The following is a 22,794-nucleotide window of genomic DNA, read 5'->3' as shown; positions in this document are numbered from 1 at the left end:
AAATGTCTAATGCTGCCCTAATGAACAAAATGGTGCTATTACTTACCCTAATTAGTAGCTCACATGACCATCACATATTAGTACCCTAACAACAACATAACACTAGCACACGACTCCAAAATGAAGCAAAATAAATCAAGCTTGGCTAATGAGCTGGTTTCATCTTTTAAGCACCGCCAAATGTTCATGCATCACCCTTAGTAATAAGAACTAATGCTTAGTATGGGATGCCCCTTGGGACACCCTTAGAAAGGTGACACTAGTGTTTACTCTTGACAGCATCTTAGTTAAGAATGTAGCATAGGATAACACCCAAGACATCCTGAGCCTCACCATAATCTGTTCTCAACCACTCCCTCACCACTCAACAATGGATAAAAGGGTGCGTTACCGATTCTCCACCTTGCTTGCCTGAGTAGCACTGATTAAACATAACCTGTCTCTTTCAAATCAGATTATTAATTTTAAAATCTTTTCATATGTCACAATTCACACAAACAAGGCCACCTTGGATGGTTCCCCCAACAACCCACCGTCCCTTTTCAAGGGAACACCACATCCTCTTTGTGTTTCTGCTAAATTTCTGTGTCTCTAACAAGCCCCTGCTACCTTCCAACTCATCGAAGGCACATATATGGTTTGAAACCTTAGCTTTTGAATCCCCAAACTTTCTAATACTTCCCTGTCCCACTTCTTCAAATCCTCCTCCAACAATTCAATTTTTTTTGGCCAGCACCAAACTCACGCTACCTATCACTGAGTACCTTCTCTGCCACTCCCTTACCTTCTCTTGAAAATATCCAATTAAAGCCACATATTTTCTAATATGAAAGGAATCCTACCCTGCCTTATTCCCCCACAATCCAAAAAAAATTGCAAAGTGATCTGACACTTGTTTTTAGTTCACATAATATAAACACTAAAACTTTATGGGCACTTAATTTTTAGGGTATACCAATGGAGAATGATGCATTTCTCACTCTTAGTTTGTAAACTTCTGAACATTTTGATGAAGAAACTACAACACTGGGGTGTATTAATTGTTTTGTAATCCTTGTTGGCTCTACTATAACCTAGACAATGTTCAAGCATTGATTAAGAAAGTTCATCATATTATCTTATTTGAGTTTTTGTTACCCTCTTCCCCCTCTCAAGCTTCTAACATGTTAAAGTGGCTAATTTGATGGGTCTATGTTTTGTGATATTTGATATCAGGTGATACATCCTACTTGTGTCAATCTCCATCAGCGAAAGCTGGAGGCAAAATTGGTCTGGAACTTGCTATCGCATGAAAAAGTGAATTGCTTTAAATTTCTTTTGCAAGTATCTCATTGGTTTCAAACCTTGGGGAAATGTCTAGTGGAGAAGGTAGAAAGGTTTCACGTGAAGACATCCAACTGGTAAGCTGTTGAGTTGAATTTTGTTTATAATTGTTTCCTTATTGGTTTCATGGCTTTGACCCATGTTGGTGAGTTAGCTGGCTTATGGTTTCATAAAGGAAAAGACAGAAGAAAATCGTTTAGTGCATTTTTTATTTTTTTATTTTTTTATTTATAGAAAAAATATGGGAAGGAAAGAACACCATAATAAACAATTTGGGAATGAATCACAAATATAACCTCCTTTTGGTCTTAGAGAAATGGTTTGAAACATAACTATTGCTTTATAGTAGCTGGAGTTCCTTCAAGACTGTTGAATTTCTCTCTGTAGATTCAAGCAGCACCTTCAATGAGCCTGTTACTCTTGGGGCTAAAGGTAGTAGAGAATTAGCTGCGTAAGGTCACATTACTTTGGACACCAGTCTTCATAGTTGTTCCCACTTATGTTGTTTTAACAAATATTATTAAAGAAGTTTTAACTAATGGGCTGATGAAATTAAAAAAAAAAAAAAAAAAAAAAATTAACTAAGGGACTAATCAAAAATAATAATGATAATAATATAACTAAGTGAACCTCGTACCAGTTTGATGTCTGACATGTGGAAAATTTTCAACATAATAAAAAAGTATTTGTGATAAACTAGATTGAAATTTGACAAGATTTTGTTAAATGAAATTTTCATTGATAAACTAGAATAAAGACTTTGGATATTGTCATTGGCTGCCATCATGTCGGTTTGAACTTATTTTAAATAATAATGCTCTCTTAAACTCAATGGATCGTGGCTGAGAAATGTTGAGCTTGTGTCAACAATAGATTCTGATCTACTGAGCTAAGAACACTGAAAGTATTCCCTTCCTTCTGGCTTAGTAATCCAATATATAAGGTCCTAGAAGGTTCTATAAATCGCGAAACTTTCATTTGTGCTTTTATGATTGGTTTGGTACATTTGGTGACAATTAGAAGTCATTGATTACCACTGTGAAGAGCAAAATGTACTTTCATGAATTCGTTCTCAATTTTATTTATCATGAAGCATGGGATGTAGTTTGTTCTTAAAAATGGGAAGAAGAAAAAAAAAAAAAAAATCCTTTAAAATAATAATTTGTACTTCTCACCAATATATTTCATTAACCATGCCCTTATTATGACCAAAAGAAATCAGTCATTGGACCTTATGCCATATACACCGATGAAACTGGATTTTTCACCAATTAATCCTTTAAGTTGTGAAATACATGGCTTTTAATTTTAGTTAGCGTTGTGTTGTTGTTTTTTATATGTTCTACAATTGTTTTGTATCTTTAAAATGCAATTGTTATGAGAATGATATCTGGATGTTTAAGTTACGGAATACATGATTTTTTTAATTAGTATTATGTTGCTAATTTATTACTTTTGAATTATATTATTCATATATTTGGCATATAATAAATTTTTAACATGTCCCAGGCTTATCTTATCTTGTATTTTTTGAAAATCGTGATGTTTGCATGTCCGTATTGTGTTGAGTGTTGTGTCGTGTATTCTTCATCTGTTCTACTTAGACCACCAATCTTTTTGTAGTGGAGTCTTTTTATAGGTTGAAAGGTAGATTTTTATTGGAGGAAACCTTGAAAAGTGGGTTATTTGATAGACTTTGATTCTATGCATATTGTAGCCTTGACTCCTTGACTAACTCAGCAGATATAAGGTCTACGCTAAACTCTTAACAGTTTTCTTGATCGTTAATGCTCCTAGTAGTAACATTTAAGCATCATATTAGAAGAAATAGAATCAAAGGGTCATATCACATGGTCCACTTCCATACTTCTGAAGACTGCTGCCAAAACTTTCTTCCTTTCCAAGTAGATGTCCATGCAAAACTGTTTTCCACCAAATAGAAAAGGCTGTAGTTGAATGGGAATATTTTGCAAGTTTTGAGGAGGCAAATCTACTTCATTTTACTAAAACTAAAAGACAATGTTGTTTAGCTCATTAATTGGCTTCAGTACCTATCTATCCATGTAGTGAGAATTCAAAAAGTGATTCTCGGAATTATTTTTCTACATTATGTTTCATCGCAAGAACCTCCCTAATCCTTCATAAATAGAATTAATCCATTTGTGGTTGTGACAATGCCGTCGAACATATGTTTGATAACCGGATAAGAGAGGAGGGGTTAGGATAAAAAGATATGTGGGCTCCACATGTTCCGCCTTCTCCCCCTTGCCCATTGTTTTGTGCAAAATGCTTAATCCTGCTATAAGAAGGCTATCCCTTATATTACTTGGTTAGAAACTTAGAATAATTTTTTATTTAACACAACATATCTATATATATATATAAGGAAAATGGATTTTTTAATGAGAAGCCTTGTAGGAGCTCCAAATTCTCATTCCAATTTTCTTGATTTTAAATAATTACTTTCATTTGATAATCCCACATCGGGAACAGAAGGAAAAAAATGAGTTGTTTTACTGATGTAAAGAGAATCTTATACTCCCATTCCATTTAGTGAGGAGCCTTGTGAGAGTTTCAATATTTCATACTAATTTTCTTGATTTTCTTAATTTTAAACAATTAAAAAAATCTCCATTGGCTAACTTTTATTTGATAATCCCACATCGGAAAAAGAATGAAAAAGTGAATTGTTTAGGTTGGGATAGTTTAGGTTGGAAGCTTTTATTATAGTTTAGGTTGATGGTCCACCAAATTGTACGGTGAAAATATGACTCTCTAATAGAAGGCCAACTTATATAATTTAAAGGCTGTTTTTAATAATTAATGTTATTATTATTATAATAAAAGGGTTTCGAAATTTGGAGGCTGTCACCCATCTCCCCCAATCGGGTCCATCTTGCTTGCATGACTATAATTAATTATATTTTAAAAATAATATTTTGCTCCAAATGCAATGATGCAAGTTAATTCCACAATTATGACCACATGGATGACAATGTAACAAGGCCCATGTCGGAGAGGAGAAGATGTTAGTTGATTGACTTTGATTTATTTTCAGTTTTTACTAGCAAGAATTGCCTAAGAGACCATTTTCGTTATTTAGGGTCAATTATCACAACAGCGGGAGAGATTGATGCGTATGTGGCCCATAGGATTAAGGCGTGATGGTGTAAGTGGAGAAGTGTATCTGGGTACTGTGCGATAAACGAATACCCACTAGACTAAAAGGTAAGTTCTATAGAACGGCTATTAGACCAGCGATGTTGTATGGGACGGAGTGTTGGGCAACCAAGAAACAACATGTAGATAAGATGAGTGTGGCTGAGATGAGAATGTTCAGGTGGATGTGTGGCAAGACTAGACAAGACAGAATTAGGAATGAGTGTATTCGAGAATGGGTAGAAGTAGCACCGATAGAAGATAAGTTAAGAGAGAATCGATTAAGGTGGTTTGGTCATATTCAACGAAGACCAACAGAGGCAGTAGTGAAAAGATGCGATGTTGTAACGGTAGATGAAAGTATTAGAGGACGGGATAGGCCTGGATTAATGTTGACTAACGAAATGACCGTTGATAGGGCCGCATGGAGAAGAAAGATTTATGTAGCCAAACCCATTTAATGGGACTTAAGGCTTGGTTTGGTTTGGTTTGGTGATTAGCAACATTCTCAACAAATTAAAGTTCGATTTATTTTGCGCGAGACTATCATTTATAATCACGTAATTTTATTATATTTAATTTTTAAAAATAAATAATATATATAATTTTATAAATAGATCATATATTTTTATTAAAAATAAATACATTGAAATCACATGAACATGATTTTAGAATAAATTTGATTTTTATTTTTATTTTTAACATGCATATGAGTTTACAAAATGATTGAGTATTATAAATTCACCAACCTAAACTATGTCTTTCTAATTTCCGTTGGCTAGCTTCCATTTACCTTTTCTTTTACAATCCCACATCGGAAAAAGAAAGAAAAAGTGAATTGTTTTACTTACATAAATTGAATCTTATGCTCCCATTTATATAAGTAAAATGAGATTTTTAGTGAGAAGCCCTATGATCAATATCTCAATACTCATTTTTTTATTTTCTTAATTTTAAACAATTAAGAAAATCCCCATTAGCTAGCTTCCATTTAACTTTTATTCTACAATCCTACATAGTTTTGGTTTTAAAAATAATTTTGTATGAGATTTTGAAACTCTCATAATATTTAACCTCAATAAAATTACAATCCCACATCGAGAAAAGAAAGAAAAAAATGAGTTGTTCCACTTTTACAATCCCACATCGGGAAAATATAGAAAAAGTGAGTTGTTTCACTTATATAAAATGAATCTTATAAAGGGAGTTTTAAGGGAGAAGCCTTCTAGAAAGTCTTAAACCCTCATTTTAAAATTATTGAATTTTCTTAATTTTAAACAATTAAAAAAATTCTGATTGACTAGCTTCTATTTACTTTTTATTTTACAATCCCAAATCTGGAAAAAAAAAAGAAAAAGAAAAAAGTAAATTGTTTCATTTACATAAAGTGAATCTTATGCTCCAATTTATATAAATTATTGAAATTTCTTAATTTTAAACAATTAAGAAAATCCTTATTGGTTAGCTTCCATTTAACTTTTATTTTACAATCCTACATCGGGAAAAGAAGGAAAAAGTGAATTGTTTCACTTATATAAAGTGAATCTTATGCTCTTATTTATATAAACAAAAGAAGATTTTTAGTGAGAAGTCCTATGATCAATATCAATTTTTTTTTTTGTTTGTGTGTTTAAGAACACATGTACAATACTCCTAGCATATCACCCGTGCTATGTGAAAGTGCAATGTGAATGTGCTTTTGTAAACACAGTTTCAATCTACAATTCAATGTGTATATCCATTTAACTTTTATTTTACAATCCCACATCGGAAAAAGAAGGAAAAAAGTGAATTGTTTCACTTATATAAAATGAATCTTATACTCCCATTTATATAAGCAAAAGAAGATTTTTAGTGAGAAGCTCTAAAATCAATACCATTTTTTTTTTTTGATTTTCTTAATTTTAAACAATTAAGAAAATTCCCATTGGTTAGTTTCCATTTAACTTTTATTGTATAATCCCACATAGACATTTTGATTTTAAAAATAATTTTGTATGTGATTTTGAAACTCTCATAATATTTAACTTTAAAATAATTACAATCCTACATCGAGAAAAGAAATAAAAAGTGAGTTGTTTTGCTTATATAAAGTGAATCTTATACTCTCATTTAATATTATAATATTGTGTATGTTTCAGTTCAAGATGGTTTAAGTTTTAAAATAAAATTTAAAGGTTTTAATTAATTAATTTTGTTGTAAATTGATTGGTCTTTTGACTTGGCCGATTAGGATGAATCGTTTTCAGTTTAACTGATTCACTGGTTTAACCATTATTTTAGCTGTTTTATCAAAATTTATTGCTTAGATTTGTTTGATTTGAAATAAACTAAGATTGACCTTATTAAAAATTGAACGACTGAGATTGCTTAATTAGAAATGAACTTCCCGTCCAAACAACTGTTAACTTTTATTTTCTAATCTCATATCAGAAAAAGGAGTAAAAAATGAGTTGTTTCACTATATAAACCTTATGCTTCCTTTCAATATTGTAGTGTTGTGTATATTTCAGTTTAAGACAGTTTAAATTTTAAAATTAAAATAAAATTTAAAAGTTTTAATTAATTAATTTTTGTATAAGTTGGTTGGTCCTTTGACCTAGCCGATAGAATGACCCGTCTTCGGTTTGACTGATTCACTGGTTTAACTACGATTCTAGCTGTTGTATCAAAATATATTGGTTAAATTTGTTTGTTTCGAAATAAATTAAAGATTGACCTAATTAAAGATTAAAAGGCTAAGATTGCTTGATTCAAAATAAATTTTCTGCCCAAACAATTGTTGAACTTTTAAACAATTAAGAAAATCCCAATTGGCTAGCTTTTATTTAACTTTTGTTTTATAATCCTACATCGAGAAAAGCTATGAAGCATGGACACGGCAGATTTCATGCCGTGGCAGTGTCTGACACGGGGACACGCCGGGGACACGTACGGGACACCCCAAGTGGCATGTCCCTTTAATTTAATTATTTTTTTGTAGGGGACACGGTGGAGACACGGCGGAGACACGCGTGTCCACCAAATCTGGACACGCGTGTCCAAATCTGGACACAGAGAGCAAAAAAGAAGAGTAAAGGAGAAGTGCTGGAAATTTGTGTTAATGCATATAATATGATAGTGGTGTTGGTGGTAGATAGTGGCATGTATAGAATATGATAGTGGTGTTAGTGGTAGATAGTGGCATGTATATAATATGATAGTGGTAGATAGTGGTAATATATAATATGTAAGTGGCATATAATGGGTTATAATGATGTTTGTAATATCTCCTATATAAGGAGTGTCATTTGGTCTTGTAAAATAAGAAGTTTTGAATATAACAGAAATATATTCCTTCTTCCTCATATTTTCGGAGTTCTTCTTCCTCATATTTTCTAAGTTGGTATCAGAGCAACAAAAAACGTAGCAGCCCTAAAACCGTCATAGCCATGTCGGAAGTCACGTCCGAAACCACTTCAACGCCTTCCGCTGCCATTCCGGTGAAAACGTCCAACTCTCACTCTGTCCAAATCACCACCATCCGCCTAAATGGTGATAATTTTCTCCGCTGGTCACAATCTGTCCGGATGTATATCCGTGGGCAAGGAAAGATCGGTTACATCACTGGTGACAAGAAGGCTCCTGCTGTTAATGATCCGCTGTTCGACAGTTGGGACGCTGAAAACTCCATGGTTATGACATGGTTGGTCAATTCTATGGAGGAGGATATAAGCTCTAATTACATGTGCTATCCTACTGCACAAGAATTGTGGGATAATGTTAGTCAGATGTATTCTGACCTAGGAAATCAATCTCAAGTTTTCGAATTAACTTTGAAGTTGGGAGAGATTCGTCAAGGAGATGATTCCGTCACCAAATATTTCAATTCGTTGAAAAGGTTGTGGCAGGATCTTGACATCTTCAACACATACGAATGGAAATCGGTTGACGACTGCAACCACCACAAGAAAACTGTGGAAGACAGCCGTATTTACAAGTTTCTTGCCGGCCTCAACATTGAGTTCGATGAAGTGCGAGGAAGAATTATTGGCAGACCTCCTCTCCCATCCATTGGCGAAGTATTTGCCGAAGTCAGAAGGGAAGAGAGCCGAAGGAGCGTCATGCTTAAGAAAAAAGGTACTGGTGAATCAATTGAAATTTCTACTTTAATTAGCGATGCTGCGGCCAACAAGGCTGCAAATTACCAGCGCAGGTTTGATGATAAGCCACGGGTCTGGTGTGATTTTTGCAACAAGCCTCGCCATACACGCGAAACGTGTTGGAAGATCCATGGCAAACCTGTCAACTGGAAAAGCAGCAAACAAGGAGAGAAGAATCGTGGCTTTCCTACCGCTAATGAAGCCGATTCAGGTCCCTTCAACAAAGAGCAGATTGATCAACTCTTAAAGCTGATAAAATCCAACTCCTCATCCGGTACTCCTAGTGTTTTGTTGGCACAAACAGGTAGAAATCCTAAAGCCTTCTCTTGCCTAAACTTCTCTCCGTGGATCATAGATTCCGGTGCCTCCGATCACATGACTAGTTTTTCCCATTTATTTAGTACCTATTTCCCTTGTTCTGGTCATGACAAAATCAGAATAGCCGATGGTAGTTTTTCACCTATTGCAGGAAAAGGATTTATTAAACTAACTGAGAAAATTAATCTCAATGCTGTTCTTCACGTCCCCAACTTAGCCTGTAACCTTTTGTCTGTCAGTAAACTATCTAAGGATTCTAATTGTCGTGTTACATTTTTTGAATCCCATTGTGAATTTCAGGACCAGAACTCGGGGATGATGATTGGGCGTGCTAGGATGCTTGAAGGTCTTTACTACTTTGATGAAGTACCTGTTAGTAATAAAAAAGCTCAGAGCTTTAATAGTACTAGTTCAATCTCTGTTCGAGAAAAAATAATGCTATGGCACTATAGGCTAGGACATCCTAGTTTTCTTTATCTGAAACATTTATTTCCAGAATTATTTAAAGGGATTGATTGTTCTTCTTTTCATTGTGAAAGTTGCATTTTTGCAAAATTTCATCGCTCTACTTATTTGCCAAAACCTTACCAGACTTCCAAACCTTTTTATTTGATTCATAGTGATGTTTGGGGCCCTTCTAAAATCACTACTCTTTCTGGTAAAAGATGGTTTGTTACATTTATTGATGACCATACCCGCTTATGTTGGATTTATTTGATGAATAAAAAATCTGACGTGAAAAATTTATTCACAAATTTTTACAATATGATTGAAAACCAATTTCAAACCAAAATTGGTATTTTACATTCTGATAATGGAACAGAATATTTCAATGAGCAGTTGGGTGAGTTTTTGGAAAAAAATGGGATTTTTCATCAATCTACATGTCGGGATACCCCTCAACAAAATGGCATTGCAGAACGAAAAAATAAACATCTACTTGAAGTTGCACGTGCTATAATGTTTTACATGCATGTTCCTAAATATTTATGGGGTGAAGCAATTTTAACAGCCTCTTATTTGATAAACAGGATGCCTACAAAGGTGTTAACATACAAAACACCTTTCGATTGTCTCAAAGCTTTTTTTTCCTGACACGAGGTTGTTTTCTGATTTACCCGCCAAAGTTTTTGGATGTACTGCCTATGTTCATGTTCCTAGTCAATTTCGTTCAAAACTTGACCCCCGTGCTATAAAATGTGTTTTTTTTGGGTTATTCCTCAAACAAAAAGGGGTATAAGTGTTTCGATCCTCAAACCAAGAAATTTCATGTGAGTATGGATGTGTCATTTGTGGAAATAAAATCCTATTTCCCCAACACTTCTCTTTAGGGGGAGACAAGTGGAGTAGAAGACCGTTTTTGGGATATTTCTATCCCGCTCCCCAATGTCATTTATCCTACACAAAAATCACATCTGTCTGATAATGATCACTTAGGAGAACCAAATTCTATGGTGCCTAGTCAAGAAGATTCTTATTTAGGGGGAGAAGTACTACAAAATGATCTAAATCCTGAGCTTCAGGTTTATACTAGGAAGCGATTTCATCTGAGGAATAATGACCTGAATGTCCATCCTAATGACCCGAATGTCCACCCGAGTTCTGGCATCGAAATTTTAGGTAATCCTATTCCTTCTATTTCCGACCTTGATGTTCCTATAGCAATTAGGAAAGGTGTCCGAAATTGCATTAAACATCCTATTGCAAATTACCTCTCCTATCAAAGACTGTCTAAAAACCATAGAGCTTTCACATCTAGGATTTCACACTTGTTTGTTCCAAGAAATATACAGGAAGCATTGGATGATCCGAATTGGAAATTAGCAGTCATGGAGGAGATGAATGCTTTAAGGAGAAGTGGTACTTGGGAGATAGTTGATCTACCCAAAGACAAGAAAACAGTTGGGTGTAAATGGGTGTTTACGATAAAATGTAACGCAGATGGAAGCGTTGAGAGATACAAGGCGAGACTGGTGGCTAAAGGCTTCACTCAAACTTATGGGATCGACTATCAGGAGACGTTTGCTCCTGTTGCTAAAATAAATTCCATCAGAGTACTGTTATCTCTTGCAGTAAATTCAGATTGGCCTCTACATCAACTTGACATTAAGAATGCATTTCTCAATGGTGATCTTGAAGAGGAGGTGTTCATGAGCCTACCGCCGGGATTTGAGCAGAGACTTGGAAGCGACAGAGTATGCAGATTGAACAAGTCATTATACGGACTCAAACAATCACCAAGAGCGTGGTTTGAACGCTTTGGGAAGGCAGTTATCAGTTGTGGCTTCTCGCAGAGTCAAGCAGATCACACAATATTTTATAAACATTCAAAAAACAGTAAAATTGCAATTTTGATTGTTTATGTTGATGACATCATTTTAACTGGTAATGATGAAGCAGAGTTAGCAGCCCTCAAAGAGAAACTCGCAAAAGAATTTCACATTAAGGATCTGGGAGCTCTCAAGTATTTCCTCGGAATGGAATTTGCAAGATCCAAGGAAGGTATATTCGTTAATCAGAGAAAATATGTTCTTGATCTCCTTGGCGAAACAGGTATGCTTGGTTGTAAGATGGTGGAGACTCCGATCGAGTCTAACTTGAAGTTACAAGCTGCTAAGGCTGAAGAAGTCAAAGAGAGGGAACAATATCAGCGACTTGTCGGGAAATTGATTTACTTGTCTCATACGCGGCCTGATATTGCCTTTGCAGTCAGCATGGTAAGTCAGTTCATGCACTCACCAGGGGCAGAGCACTTTGAGGCCGTTTATAAGATCTTAAGATATTTGAAAGGAACTCCAGGGAGAGGCTTACTGTTCAAGAAACATGGACATCTTCAAGTTGAAGTATACACAGATGCAGACTGGCCAGGAAGTGTTACAGACAGGAGATCAACATCCGGATACTGCTCCTTTGTAGGTGGGAACCTAGTTACATGGCGGAGTAAAAAACAGAATGTGGTAGCTAGAAGTAGTGCAGAAGCAGAGTTCAGAGCTGTTGCCCATGGAATCTGTGAAGTAATGTGGATTAAAAGAATTCTTGAAGAATTAAAGCTTTCTCACCCGACACCTATGAAGGTCTATTGTGACAACAAAGCAGCTATATCTATAGCTCATAATCCAGTTCTACATGATCGCACAAAACATATAGAAGTGCATAAACATTTCATCAAGGAGAAAATCAATGCTGGCATAATCTGTATGACCTACCTTCCAACAGGTGAACAATTAGCTGATGTGCTAACGAAGGGACTACATAAGAAGCAATTTGATAAGCTGACTAGCAAGCTGGCTATGGAAGATATCTTCAAACCAGCTTGAGGGGGAGTGCTGGAAATTTGTGTTAATGCATATAATATGATAGTGGTGTTGGTGGTAGATAGTGGCATGTATAGAATATGATAGTGGTGTTGGTGGTAGATAGTGGCATGTATATAATATGATAGTGGTAGATAGTGGTAATATATAATATGTAAGTGGCATATAATGGGTTATAATGATGTTTGTAATATCTCCTATATAAGGAGTGTCATTTGGTCTTGTAAAATAAGAAGTTTTGAATATAACAGAAATATATTCCTTCTTCCTCATATTTTCTAAGTAGAAGAGTAAAGGTCTTGAAACAAACCTGGACTTCGATCCAGTCCAGTCGACTCGCCGGCGACCTCCATCCCCTTCGACTTCGACGATCCAGTCGCCCTTCGACTGCGACGAGCTCTCTCTCTCACCTTCTCTCCCTCGCGATCGCGATCGCGATCGATCGCTTCCTCTTCTCTCTTTCTCAGTCGCGTCTTTATCTTCTTTAATCTGTTGGATTCATATATGTATATAATATATAACTATTATTATAATCTGCTGGATTCATATATATATATATAATATAACTATTATTATTATATTATAATAATAACTGAAAGTATTATTATTATAATAGTTATAAAGGATGCCACCAGTTATCATTATATAACTATTATATTATATATACTTATACATATTAATAAAAATAAATAAACATGTATATAAAATAAAATAAAAAAATTAATTAGAACGTATTACTTAAAAAATATAAGAAATAAATAAAATAATTAATATGTATTAAAATAAAAATATTTATAAAAAAATTAAAAAATCTGCCGTGTCCCCTACCGTGTCTGTGTCCCCATTTTTTAAAAATTGGCGTGTCCTGTGTCCGTGTCCGTCTCCGTCTCCGTGCTTCATAGGAGAAAAGAAAGAAAAAGTGAATTATTTTACTTACATAAAGTGAATCTTATACTCTCATTTATATAAGCAAAATGAGATTTTTAGTGAGAAGCCTTATGATCAATATTTCATACTAATTTTTTTGATTTTCTTAATTTTAAACAATTAAGAAAATCTCGATTGACTAGCTTCCATTTAATTTTTATTTTACATAATATAAAAAAATTTAATATAGTTATCATATTTTTATTAAATAATATATTATTTTATCCCGTGCATAGCACGGGTGATATGCTAGTTATTAGTATAAGTATTTATAATATTTTATGTAATAAGGGGTCCTAGAATCTAGAACCATGAATGATCAGTCAACTTAATCATTTATCCTCATTCATCCTGAATACAAGCATGTGTATTGAAGTTTCATATTATTTTATTTGAGTGTTAAAAATGGCCATTTTAAATTCAAGTTTTAGTTTTATTTTTATTGTTTTGTGTCAAATAGGAAGGTTTAGTTCCTTATTTTTTATAAGTAAATTATATTAAAAAACACCAGAAGGGGTGTGTTGTAAATAGGCACTTATTTACCTAATTTGTATAATATCTGTCTGCCGTCATAAGTAATCATTTGTGATATGTCTTTATCTAATTACAGGTACAAACTCTTATTGAGCAATGTCTCCAACTTCACATGAGCCAAAAAGAAGTTATCGATACTCTCTCGCATCGGGCAAAAATAGAGCCTAGTTTTACTGAGCTTGGTAATTTTTGTGTATTAGTTTATCTTCTCATATATCATTTCGTTGTGATTTAAGCTCCAAGACTGGCATAAATAACAATTTTAAATGAATTATTTGCTTTTTATTGTTCAATGATAGTTAATATTCTTTATAAAAAAAATATTAAAAAAAAAATGAGAGTTAAGTAATTCATGATTTGTTTTGGTCTCTTTCCCTTTCTAACTTCGGGGATTACCCTATGTCATTGGTGGCTTGTTACTTTCACCCAGCTGTAAGTCTAACATGTTTAATTAGGTATAGATTGCATTTGATGTGGTGAGAGATGACGTGGCTTATCTTCTAGTGGATGCATAGGCATTTGATGTTGAAAGTATGAAATGGATGGCAACCTCATGCCATATGCTAACCATTTAGGAGTTGGTGATTGTGTCTTAGTAGCAAGAAACTCCTATAGGGGCCTTGCTCCTCGCTTTCGCCACCCCTGCCCCCCGCTCCCGCTCCCGATTTCAACCTTAAACTCTTTTGAAGGGCCCTTGCTCCTCCGTTCCTACTCCCGCTTCCGCTTCGTGTAACTATGGATTATTTAGCTATAGGTTTTAACTGTACTTACAGATATAATTTGTTTGTTTAATAAAAAAAAAAATTCTCTTTGATGATTTATGATAAAATTGTGCTTACCAGGAAAAAATAAAAATAAAAAAAGAAGTAGAAGAAGAAGAATAGATTTGATTAGTGAGAATCATTATAGACGTCTGGGTAGGTATTTCTATGTCTCCCAGGTTTCTTTATCAAGTTGGACCTCGGAAGTTTAAGTAAATGATTGTCATGACAATGAGTTGAATTGGAACTTCATTTCAATTTATGTTGATCAAATTTTCTGCGTGCATCAGTTTTTTCCTTAACAACTTCGCAGAAGTGATGGGATTTTCGCACTTAAACAGCAATAATCTTACGCAGTCACTTTTGACAAGCTTTATCACAGACTAAGAAGTTGCATGGAAGCTATGAGGAAGGTTACAATAAAACAAGTACAATTTTGAATCTTACTAGGAATTTATATTTTGTTTGGTGGCTTAGAATCTTTGGGATTTATATTTTGCTTTATATTTCGTAGCACCTACTAAAATCTGCAATAGTGATGATGCTTAGTGATTTAAGGCAGGGGAAAGAATAGAAATATTATTTTGGTGACCACAGGTTAATTGTTTGCTTTTTGTTGTGTGCAAAGAGAGGAATGAACTTTGCAAACCTAGAGATTTTCAAAGATCCTGCAAAATTTTCAGTTGCAAATACCAAATCAAACTTAGCCTTGTGTCTCTCAATCAATTGGAGTTAGTTACATGAATCCTTTTCCACCATTGCACTCTGCCAAGGGTCTTATTTTATTTAAACTAAATAAATTTATATCACTCTTTCTTACCATTGCATTTATCGGTCTTTATTATTCATGACCAAACAATTGTAGTTTGTTCTCTCAAATTATTTTCAACTGAACTACTCTTACCATTTCACAAATGTATTTATTGTTGGAGATAAGATTATATTGTCAAAGATATCAGAAGATATGAAATATATTAGAATATATGGAGATCCCATGATTTGTGTTTATTATGATATAAATCTTTGATTTATTTCAATTCCTTAACTGAAGGGATTTGATTGTATCTCCCATTATATATATATGGTGTATGATGTAAACAAGAGTATAAAGTTGTGTGAATGAAAGATGTAGCATCCTAGGGCTTTTTGTGTGTGGATGTGGGCCAATATTGGCCGAACCACGTTATTTTAATTCTATCTTTCTTAGATACTCAACATTTTGTCTTGTACAACATAGATGCCATTATAGTTGTTCAAGGTCATTTTTTAAATTTTATTGTTATTCGTCAATCATATAATATGTGAGAAATATATTTCCACTTGAGCTAACCTCCTTTCATTTTATGGGTCGCATCATCTCAAACTTTTCAATTCTTATGAATAGTGGAACTTGGATAATAAAATTGTTCACTCTTTAGTTTCTCCTGGTTTGCAATCTTTACTTGTCCACTATTTCTGCTTCTATTGTTATTAAAGTTATATTCTATATACTCCCTCCGTCCCATAATATTAGTCCCTTATTCCATTTTTCATTGTCCCAAAATATTAGTCCCTCTTCAAAAATCAAGTACAAAAATAATATAAATTTCCCATTTTGCCCTTCTTTTAAATTCATAAATAATATAAAAAGTACAATTATGTCATTGATATTCTCAAAAAAGTGTACTATTAAAGGGTAATTTTGGAAAACCAACTTTTTAAAAGTACAATAATTGTACTACCAAAAAAAGTTGGATTCCCCAAAAGGGACCATTATTTTGGGACGGAGGGAGTATCTAGCTTCAGTCTCACTTATTTTAAACCCTTTTAACTGAAGTGCTTCTCTCCAAATTTCTAATTTAGTATTAATATCTCTTTTAGCTTCTTGCACCATAACAATATCATCTGTGAATAGCACACCCCATGGGACATTATCTTGAATGTGTCTAATTAATTTATCCATAACTAAAGTAAATAGATAAAGTCTCAAAGCTGACCCTTGGTGTAATCGATGATCAGAAACTCACTTTTGTATTTTGCAAGTGATCTAATTGTAGTCACATGCCCATCACATGTGTTCTTTATTGCATAAATATACCCATTTGTTTCTCCAATTTTTTCTTACATCCACCATATTGTCATAAGCCTTTTCTAAATCTATAAAAATCTTATGAACATCTCTCCTCTTTTCTTTGTATTTTCCTATTAATCTCCTTAATAAATATATCACTTCTGTATTGGATTGATGGGGCATAAATCCGAACTAATTCTTTGACAATGTTGTTGTCACTCTTAAGCGATGCTCAATCACTCACTCCCACAATTTCTTTTCATGAATCATCAATGAATACCTCTAGATGTCTTTTATTTTTATAAATAGGTACTAAATACTTTTTCTCCACTGGTCAAATATTTTTCTCGTTATTAGAATCTTATTGAATAATTTTGTTAACCAAGACACTTTTGGATTAAGAAGAGTGCCTTTGAACCTGCAGATCAATCATAATAAACAATACAAGAAAAGGAATGGATTTTCCTGCCTTCTCCCCGCCTAAGACTTTAAAAATGTAAATGTCTTGTATAAGTTCTCCTGTCTATGCTAAGGTTGAACATGAAGAGAGAAATGTAAGGAGAACTATTTGGAAGGTTCAGGTTTCCCGCAGTCCGAACCTAAGTCACCGATTTGTTGTGTGGGAGCGAAGCTGGAGTCGGAGCGGGAGCACGAGAGCGAGAGCGTTTTCTACAAAAATACCTTCAAAGCGGGAGCAGCTGCAGAGTGTATATATGTACTTCTTTGTAGTGCATGTGTATATATGTTTCAAATAATTCTTAGACAATCCCACATCATGTGACTTATTCAGTTCCAATTTCCACATCGAATGAAGGAGGAAAACATCAAGTCTTCTGTTTGGATGTAATGCCTCACACGATTGTGTGTATTACCAAGGCATTTACATGGCAGTGGTTAAGTCACGTAAGACCTTGTTTCATGTGCCTCTGTTTTATGTGGCATGCATCAACAGTAAATTTTGTTTTTTTGGCACAGCATGGTTAGCTCCATTCGGATTTGGCCCAAACTTGTGCAAAATTAGTGGGTCTGCGTTTTAATGCGCAGTCTGCCTGGCTGGTCACTCAAGTTAGGTGATTCAGGTTCGAACCGGGGCCTGCATTAGGTTAGGGAGTTGGGCGATAATAGCTCCTCTGCATCCCATATCATGCTGCTCTCCCACAAAACGCTAAGGATCCACAACACAAAACACTAACAGTGGATAATCATATTTCTTAGAGGTACTTAATACAACTCTTTGAATGAGCAAAATGAATTCTGCAGTTATAATAAAGATCTCTGCATGTCTGAAAAGGTATTTTTTATTTTTATTTTGTAGTGACAACTATATCCGAGGCTCACCCAAAAGGTGGGTCCAAATTACATACACTATCATATTCTTCTACGACACGTCTATTATATATATATATTCTCTATAGTTATATTCTTTTCATATATTGAAGAGTAAGACGATTGAATGCTTGGGAAAATATGATGTTAAACTTTTTATTATTTTATTTTTCTAATGGTTCACGAATGGATGTGTTCATCCTATAAGCAATGCTTCTTTTATATGTTGGTTCACATCTAAAAATTGTCTTCTATGTGTCTAAACTTATGAATATAGTTATTGGCATGCCCCTGAAGTTTTAGCATTAAGTGCAAGCATAGCTTCTCTATTAAGGTATCTGTGCTGCTCTGGTTACAAATTTTTGGTGATTCATATTATCAGATTTTGGATATAGCTTCTCTATGAAAGGGTTCTGGTACTTGGGTCAGATTTTGGAGATAGCTTAATGGGCAAGAGGAAGTTGCATTGTAAAAAGAAAAGAATGAAAAGAATTATTTGGCTTACACATGAATAAGGTAGGGGCCATGTATATAATAGATTCATGATACAATTTAGGAAACGATATAAATTAGGAAACAATATTAAATCAGTAATTGACACAATCACAGATTATATACATAATACCACAAATAAAAGGATTCAATGTACTCTAATTTTTATATTCAACACTTCCCCTCAAGCTAGTGTGAAGATATTCAACAATCGCAACTTGTCAATAGATAACTTGAAGAAGCCGAAAAACACTCAACGGCTAGTTCAAATAAATGCTATCAAACAAATCTAGTGCTCCACTAAATAAAAAAGGCCAAAAAGTGCTTAATACATCAGCACCACACCCTAGAAAGGGGAAAAAAAAAAAAAAAAAAAAAACAAGGACTAAACTACCATAGAAAAAACTGATCGGAATCAATGTCGGGACAGTTTACGGGGTTATGTCAGACCGTTGTAGGAACTAACCGGAATCAATGTCAGGACAGTTTAAGGGGTCATGTCGGACCGTTGTAAAGACTAACTGGAATCAATGTCGAGACAATTTAAAGGGGTCATGTCAGATCGATGTAGAGAATTGGATGTTGAACCAGCAAGTGTGACACACATAACTTATGACGTCGTGCTGAACGATGATGGCAACAGATGACCGAGTGCTCCAAGAGGCGGCTTATTAAAAAGTGTGCCAGGGGGCGGCTTTGGTGGTGCACTAGAGGGGGCGGCTTTATCGGTATTGTTAAAATTGATGTATTATTGATTGATTGTTTGTTATAAATTACAAATGGTGAGGGGCTCCTTATATAGGAGATGTAGTGGAGTAGGTAGTAGTAGGTGGTAGTAGGTGGTAGTGGTAGGTGTAGTAGGTGGAGTAGGTGATGGTAGGTTTTAACAGCCCCCCGCAAACTCAAGGGGGATAGGAACTAACCAACTTGAGTTTGGAGAGAGTAACAAAACAAGAAAATAATCTGAAAAAAAATAAATAAAAAATGGATAGGAGACACTGTATGGTCGTGTCAGACCGTTGTAGAAGACTGTATATTTATGGCAGACTGATGTAGAAGACACTGGCTCGTGTTGGACCGATGTAGAAGACAGTTTATGGGGTCATGTCGGACCGTTGTAGCAGACAATGTTGTGACAGTTGTTGTGACAGTTTACGGAGTCTTGCTGGACCCTTATAGAAACTAACCGGAATCAACGTCGGGACAGTTTATAGAGTCTTGTCGGACCCATGAAGGAGCTAACCGGAATCAATGTCGGGACAGTTTATAGAGTCTTGTCGGACCCATGAAGGAGCTAACCGGAATCAATGTCGGGACAGTTTACAGAGTCTTGTCGGACCCTTAAAAAGTCGCACCCTCAAAAGGTGTGCCCAATCTTTCAAAAGGCGTGCCATCAAAAGGCGTGCCCAATCCATAAAAAGATGTGCCGGACATGATGGCGAGGCGCGTCACCACATTGGCTTGCGCGCCCGTTTTGTCGTCTGGCGTCAAATGGCGCGCGATGCGCGTGTCTGCCTTGGCTATTTAACCAAGACGGATGCTGAAGCTGAGGCAGAGGCTAAGACAAAAAAACTGGCTAAAAACCTCTGAGAAACTCTTCGTTGTCTTGAGAGAGATACTCTGTAACACTCTGTAACCAACCCTTCGCTGAAATACTCAGCAACCCATAACATGGCCTCTTCGTCCCGTAGTCTGCTCACTCTCTTTCCCGACCTCAACGAGTCAACAAGAGAGATAACTGGTGTGGTGGCCCATGAACCGCAACCAAACACCTCTGGTTTTGCTCCGTTGAACTTTCCGATGCGGTCGGTGGAGCAAAAAATGGCGGTGCAAACTGATATTGAGGCCAATCAGTATACTTTGAAGTCATGTGTGGAGACCATGACGGCGGTCACAAACTTGTCGCACCGGCTTCAGAGTAGGACAAATGAGGTGCAACAGTTAAACGCCCAACTGGCTCTGCTCCAACGCATGTATAAGGATGCGCGAGCAGAGATAAGTGTGCTAAAGGCGGAAAATAAGGAGCTGAAGCGGAAGGCCACCGTGATGTTCCGATTTGGAGGTCCACCGTATGCTGTAGTGGAGGAGCAGGGAGGAGGCAACGTGCTTGGTGGTCTAGGAAGCACGGAGGCAACACCGTCAAGGGCCGCGCAGGACGGAGGCAAGAAGAAGAGACCGGCGGCAGAGTAGATAAGAAAAAAATCCCGCCTGGGGATGTGTTTTTTTTTTTTTTTTTTTTTTGTGTTTGTGTAAAATTGGGATCGGGGTTGATCCCTGAGATGAATAAAATATGGTTTGTTGTGCAAATTGGTAAATTGTGTTGGGGTTTTTTTTTTTTTTTAAAGGAAAAAGAAAGATAGAAAATAAAGAAAACGGAGATGTGGTGGGTATGGGAAATAAGTTGTTTTGGTGGGAGAGATGATGATTTTTTTTTTTTTTTTTTTTTTAATATAATAAAAAATATATATATACATATATATATAAAATAAAGAAAGTGGGGAACAACAGCATGTCTTCGGGGATCATGTTGAATGATGGTGTGCATTGGGTGACCTGTCACAGTGGGTGGGTCACATGGGAGAGAGAAAAACAACACACATATGCATGTGCTCTCTCTTGCCAGGATGGGTTGGTATTATAATAAACAAAAGATGTATGTATATATAAAAAAAAAAAGAAAAGAAAGTTGAAGAGAGTGTGAACATGCTGATGAGGAAAAGTAAAAAACATAACATAAATTAAAAATGAAAAGGGGTAGTGGGGAACCGAATGATTCAGCATGATGCTGCTCAAAATTTGGAATCAGCTTTGTCTGCTGTGAAGGTCAATAGAGGTGAAAAATCTGATGTGCCAACTATGCTGGTTGATATAGAAGAAGCAAGGGGGCAGAGTATAGCTGAAGAGGGACCAGAGCCATCCTTTGGGAGTGCGAATGACTCCTTCAATTTTCAAAACCTTGCATCCAGTAGTGTCATTAGAGAGGTGGATCTTGGCAATGCTCCATCCATTGACAACCAGAGCAACATGGACAGTAAGGCCCAAGAATTTCCAGAAGATTCCCAGCAATCAGAGCTGAGGAGTGGTCGGCGCAAACCTGGGAGAAAACCGAATTCATAGAACACGCTCCGTGAAGGCAGTGGTTGAAGATGCTAAGGTCTTTCTAGGGGAAGCTTCAAGGAAGAAAATTGGTGGTGATAGATTGACTGGGTGAGTCGAGGACAGCAACTCGAAGGAGTTGGGCGTGAAGGTGGTGGACTAGAAGAAATTTCAAGGTATGTGTAGAAAATTTTAGCGGACTAGGTTGAGGTCCGGCGGGCGGCTAAGGTGAGGTTGCCGCCTGCCGGGGAAGCGAAAATACTAGGTTCTAAACCTGCTCTGATACCATGTTAAAATTGATGTATTATTGATTGATTGTTTGTTATAAATTACAAATGGTGAGGGGTTCCTTATATAGGAGATGTAGTGGAGTAGGTAGTAGTAGGTGGTAGTAGGTGGTAGTGGTAGGTGTGTAGTAGGTGGTAGTAGGTGGTGGTAGGTGTAGTAGGTGGAGTAGGTGATGGTAGGTTTTAACAGGTATAATACCTCCCCTCAAACTCAAATAGGTTTGAAGATAGAAATCTATTTGAGGTTGAAATAGAGGGAAAAACAAAGTGGAATAGAAACACAAAAAAAAAAAAATTGGATTGCAAGTAAAAAAAAATATTATAGAGATATTTGGGATAGAAATAAACTAGTGGATAGAGGAAGAGATCACCACGAAGTGATACTGAAAGAAAATATAGCAGTGGAATGGGTTGAGGTTGGGCAGGCAGCCAAGGTAAGGCTGCCGCCCGCTGATGAAGCAAAATTACTAGGTACTTAACCTAACTATGATACCAAAAAGAATGAAAAGACTTATTTGGCTTACATTTGAATAAGGTAGAGGTCATGTATATATAATAGATTCATGATACAATTTAGGAAACAATATAAATAAGAAAATGATATAAATAAGAAAACAATACTAAACTAGTGATTGACACAATCACAGATTATATACATAATACTAAAAATAAAAAGATTTTATATACTCTAATTTTTATATTCAACAAAAAGTTGGTGCAAGGGACTGGATATGTCAGATTCAAATTTATATCCAAAAGTTGTTGAACTTGGGTCCGTAGGATGGGCTCTATGTTATGTGGGACATGGTGTAAGTTTTCTGAATGGTTTTCTGTATATTCAATTGTGTATCTTTACAAGGAGATCACCAATTTATATAACCCTGAACCTATGATGGAAAAAGGAAAATACGAAGAAGGAAATACAGTTAAATAGTTAGACCACCACAATCTTTCCTAATTCTATATACAATACAATCTTCCCTAATTCTATACACAATATATTTCTCACACCTCCGCTCAAACTCAAGGTGTTTTAGCAGAAAACACTAAAAATTTGCTAAGAAC

General features: G+C 35.5%; 1 protein-coding gene across 2 annotated transcripts in view; it reads left to right on the top strand.

Annotated features, from left to right (window-relative positions):
* Positions 1 to 22,794, top strand: part of LOC114288296 (uncharacterized) — a 39,546-nt gene that overhangs the window by 7,912 nt on the left and 8,840 nt on the right. For both annotated transcript variants that reach the window (XM_028231784.2, XM_028231785.2), the window contains 2 exons: positions 1,216 to 1,400; positions 13,794 to 13,899. In XM_028231784.2, the coding sequence (XP_028087585.2) occupies positions 1,353 to 1,400; positions 13,794 to 13,899 (154 nt within the window). In that variant the 5' untranslated portion in view covers positions 1,216 to 1,352. The remainder of the gene's footprint in view (positions 1 to 1,215; positions 1,401 to 13,793; positions 13,900 to 22,794) is intronic.

This window comes from Camellia sinensis, chromosome 12, assembly GCF_055761805.1.
Source record: "Camellia sinensis isolate YWXY chromosome 12, ASM5576180v1, whole genome shotgun sequence".
NCBI classification, from domain to species: Eukaryota; Viridiplantae; Streptophyta; class Magnoliopsida; order Ericales; family Theaceae; genus Camellia; species Camellia sinensis.
This window is presented reverse-complemented; position numbering and strand designations above follow the sequence as displayed.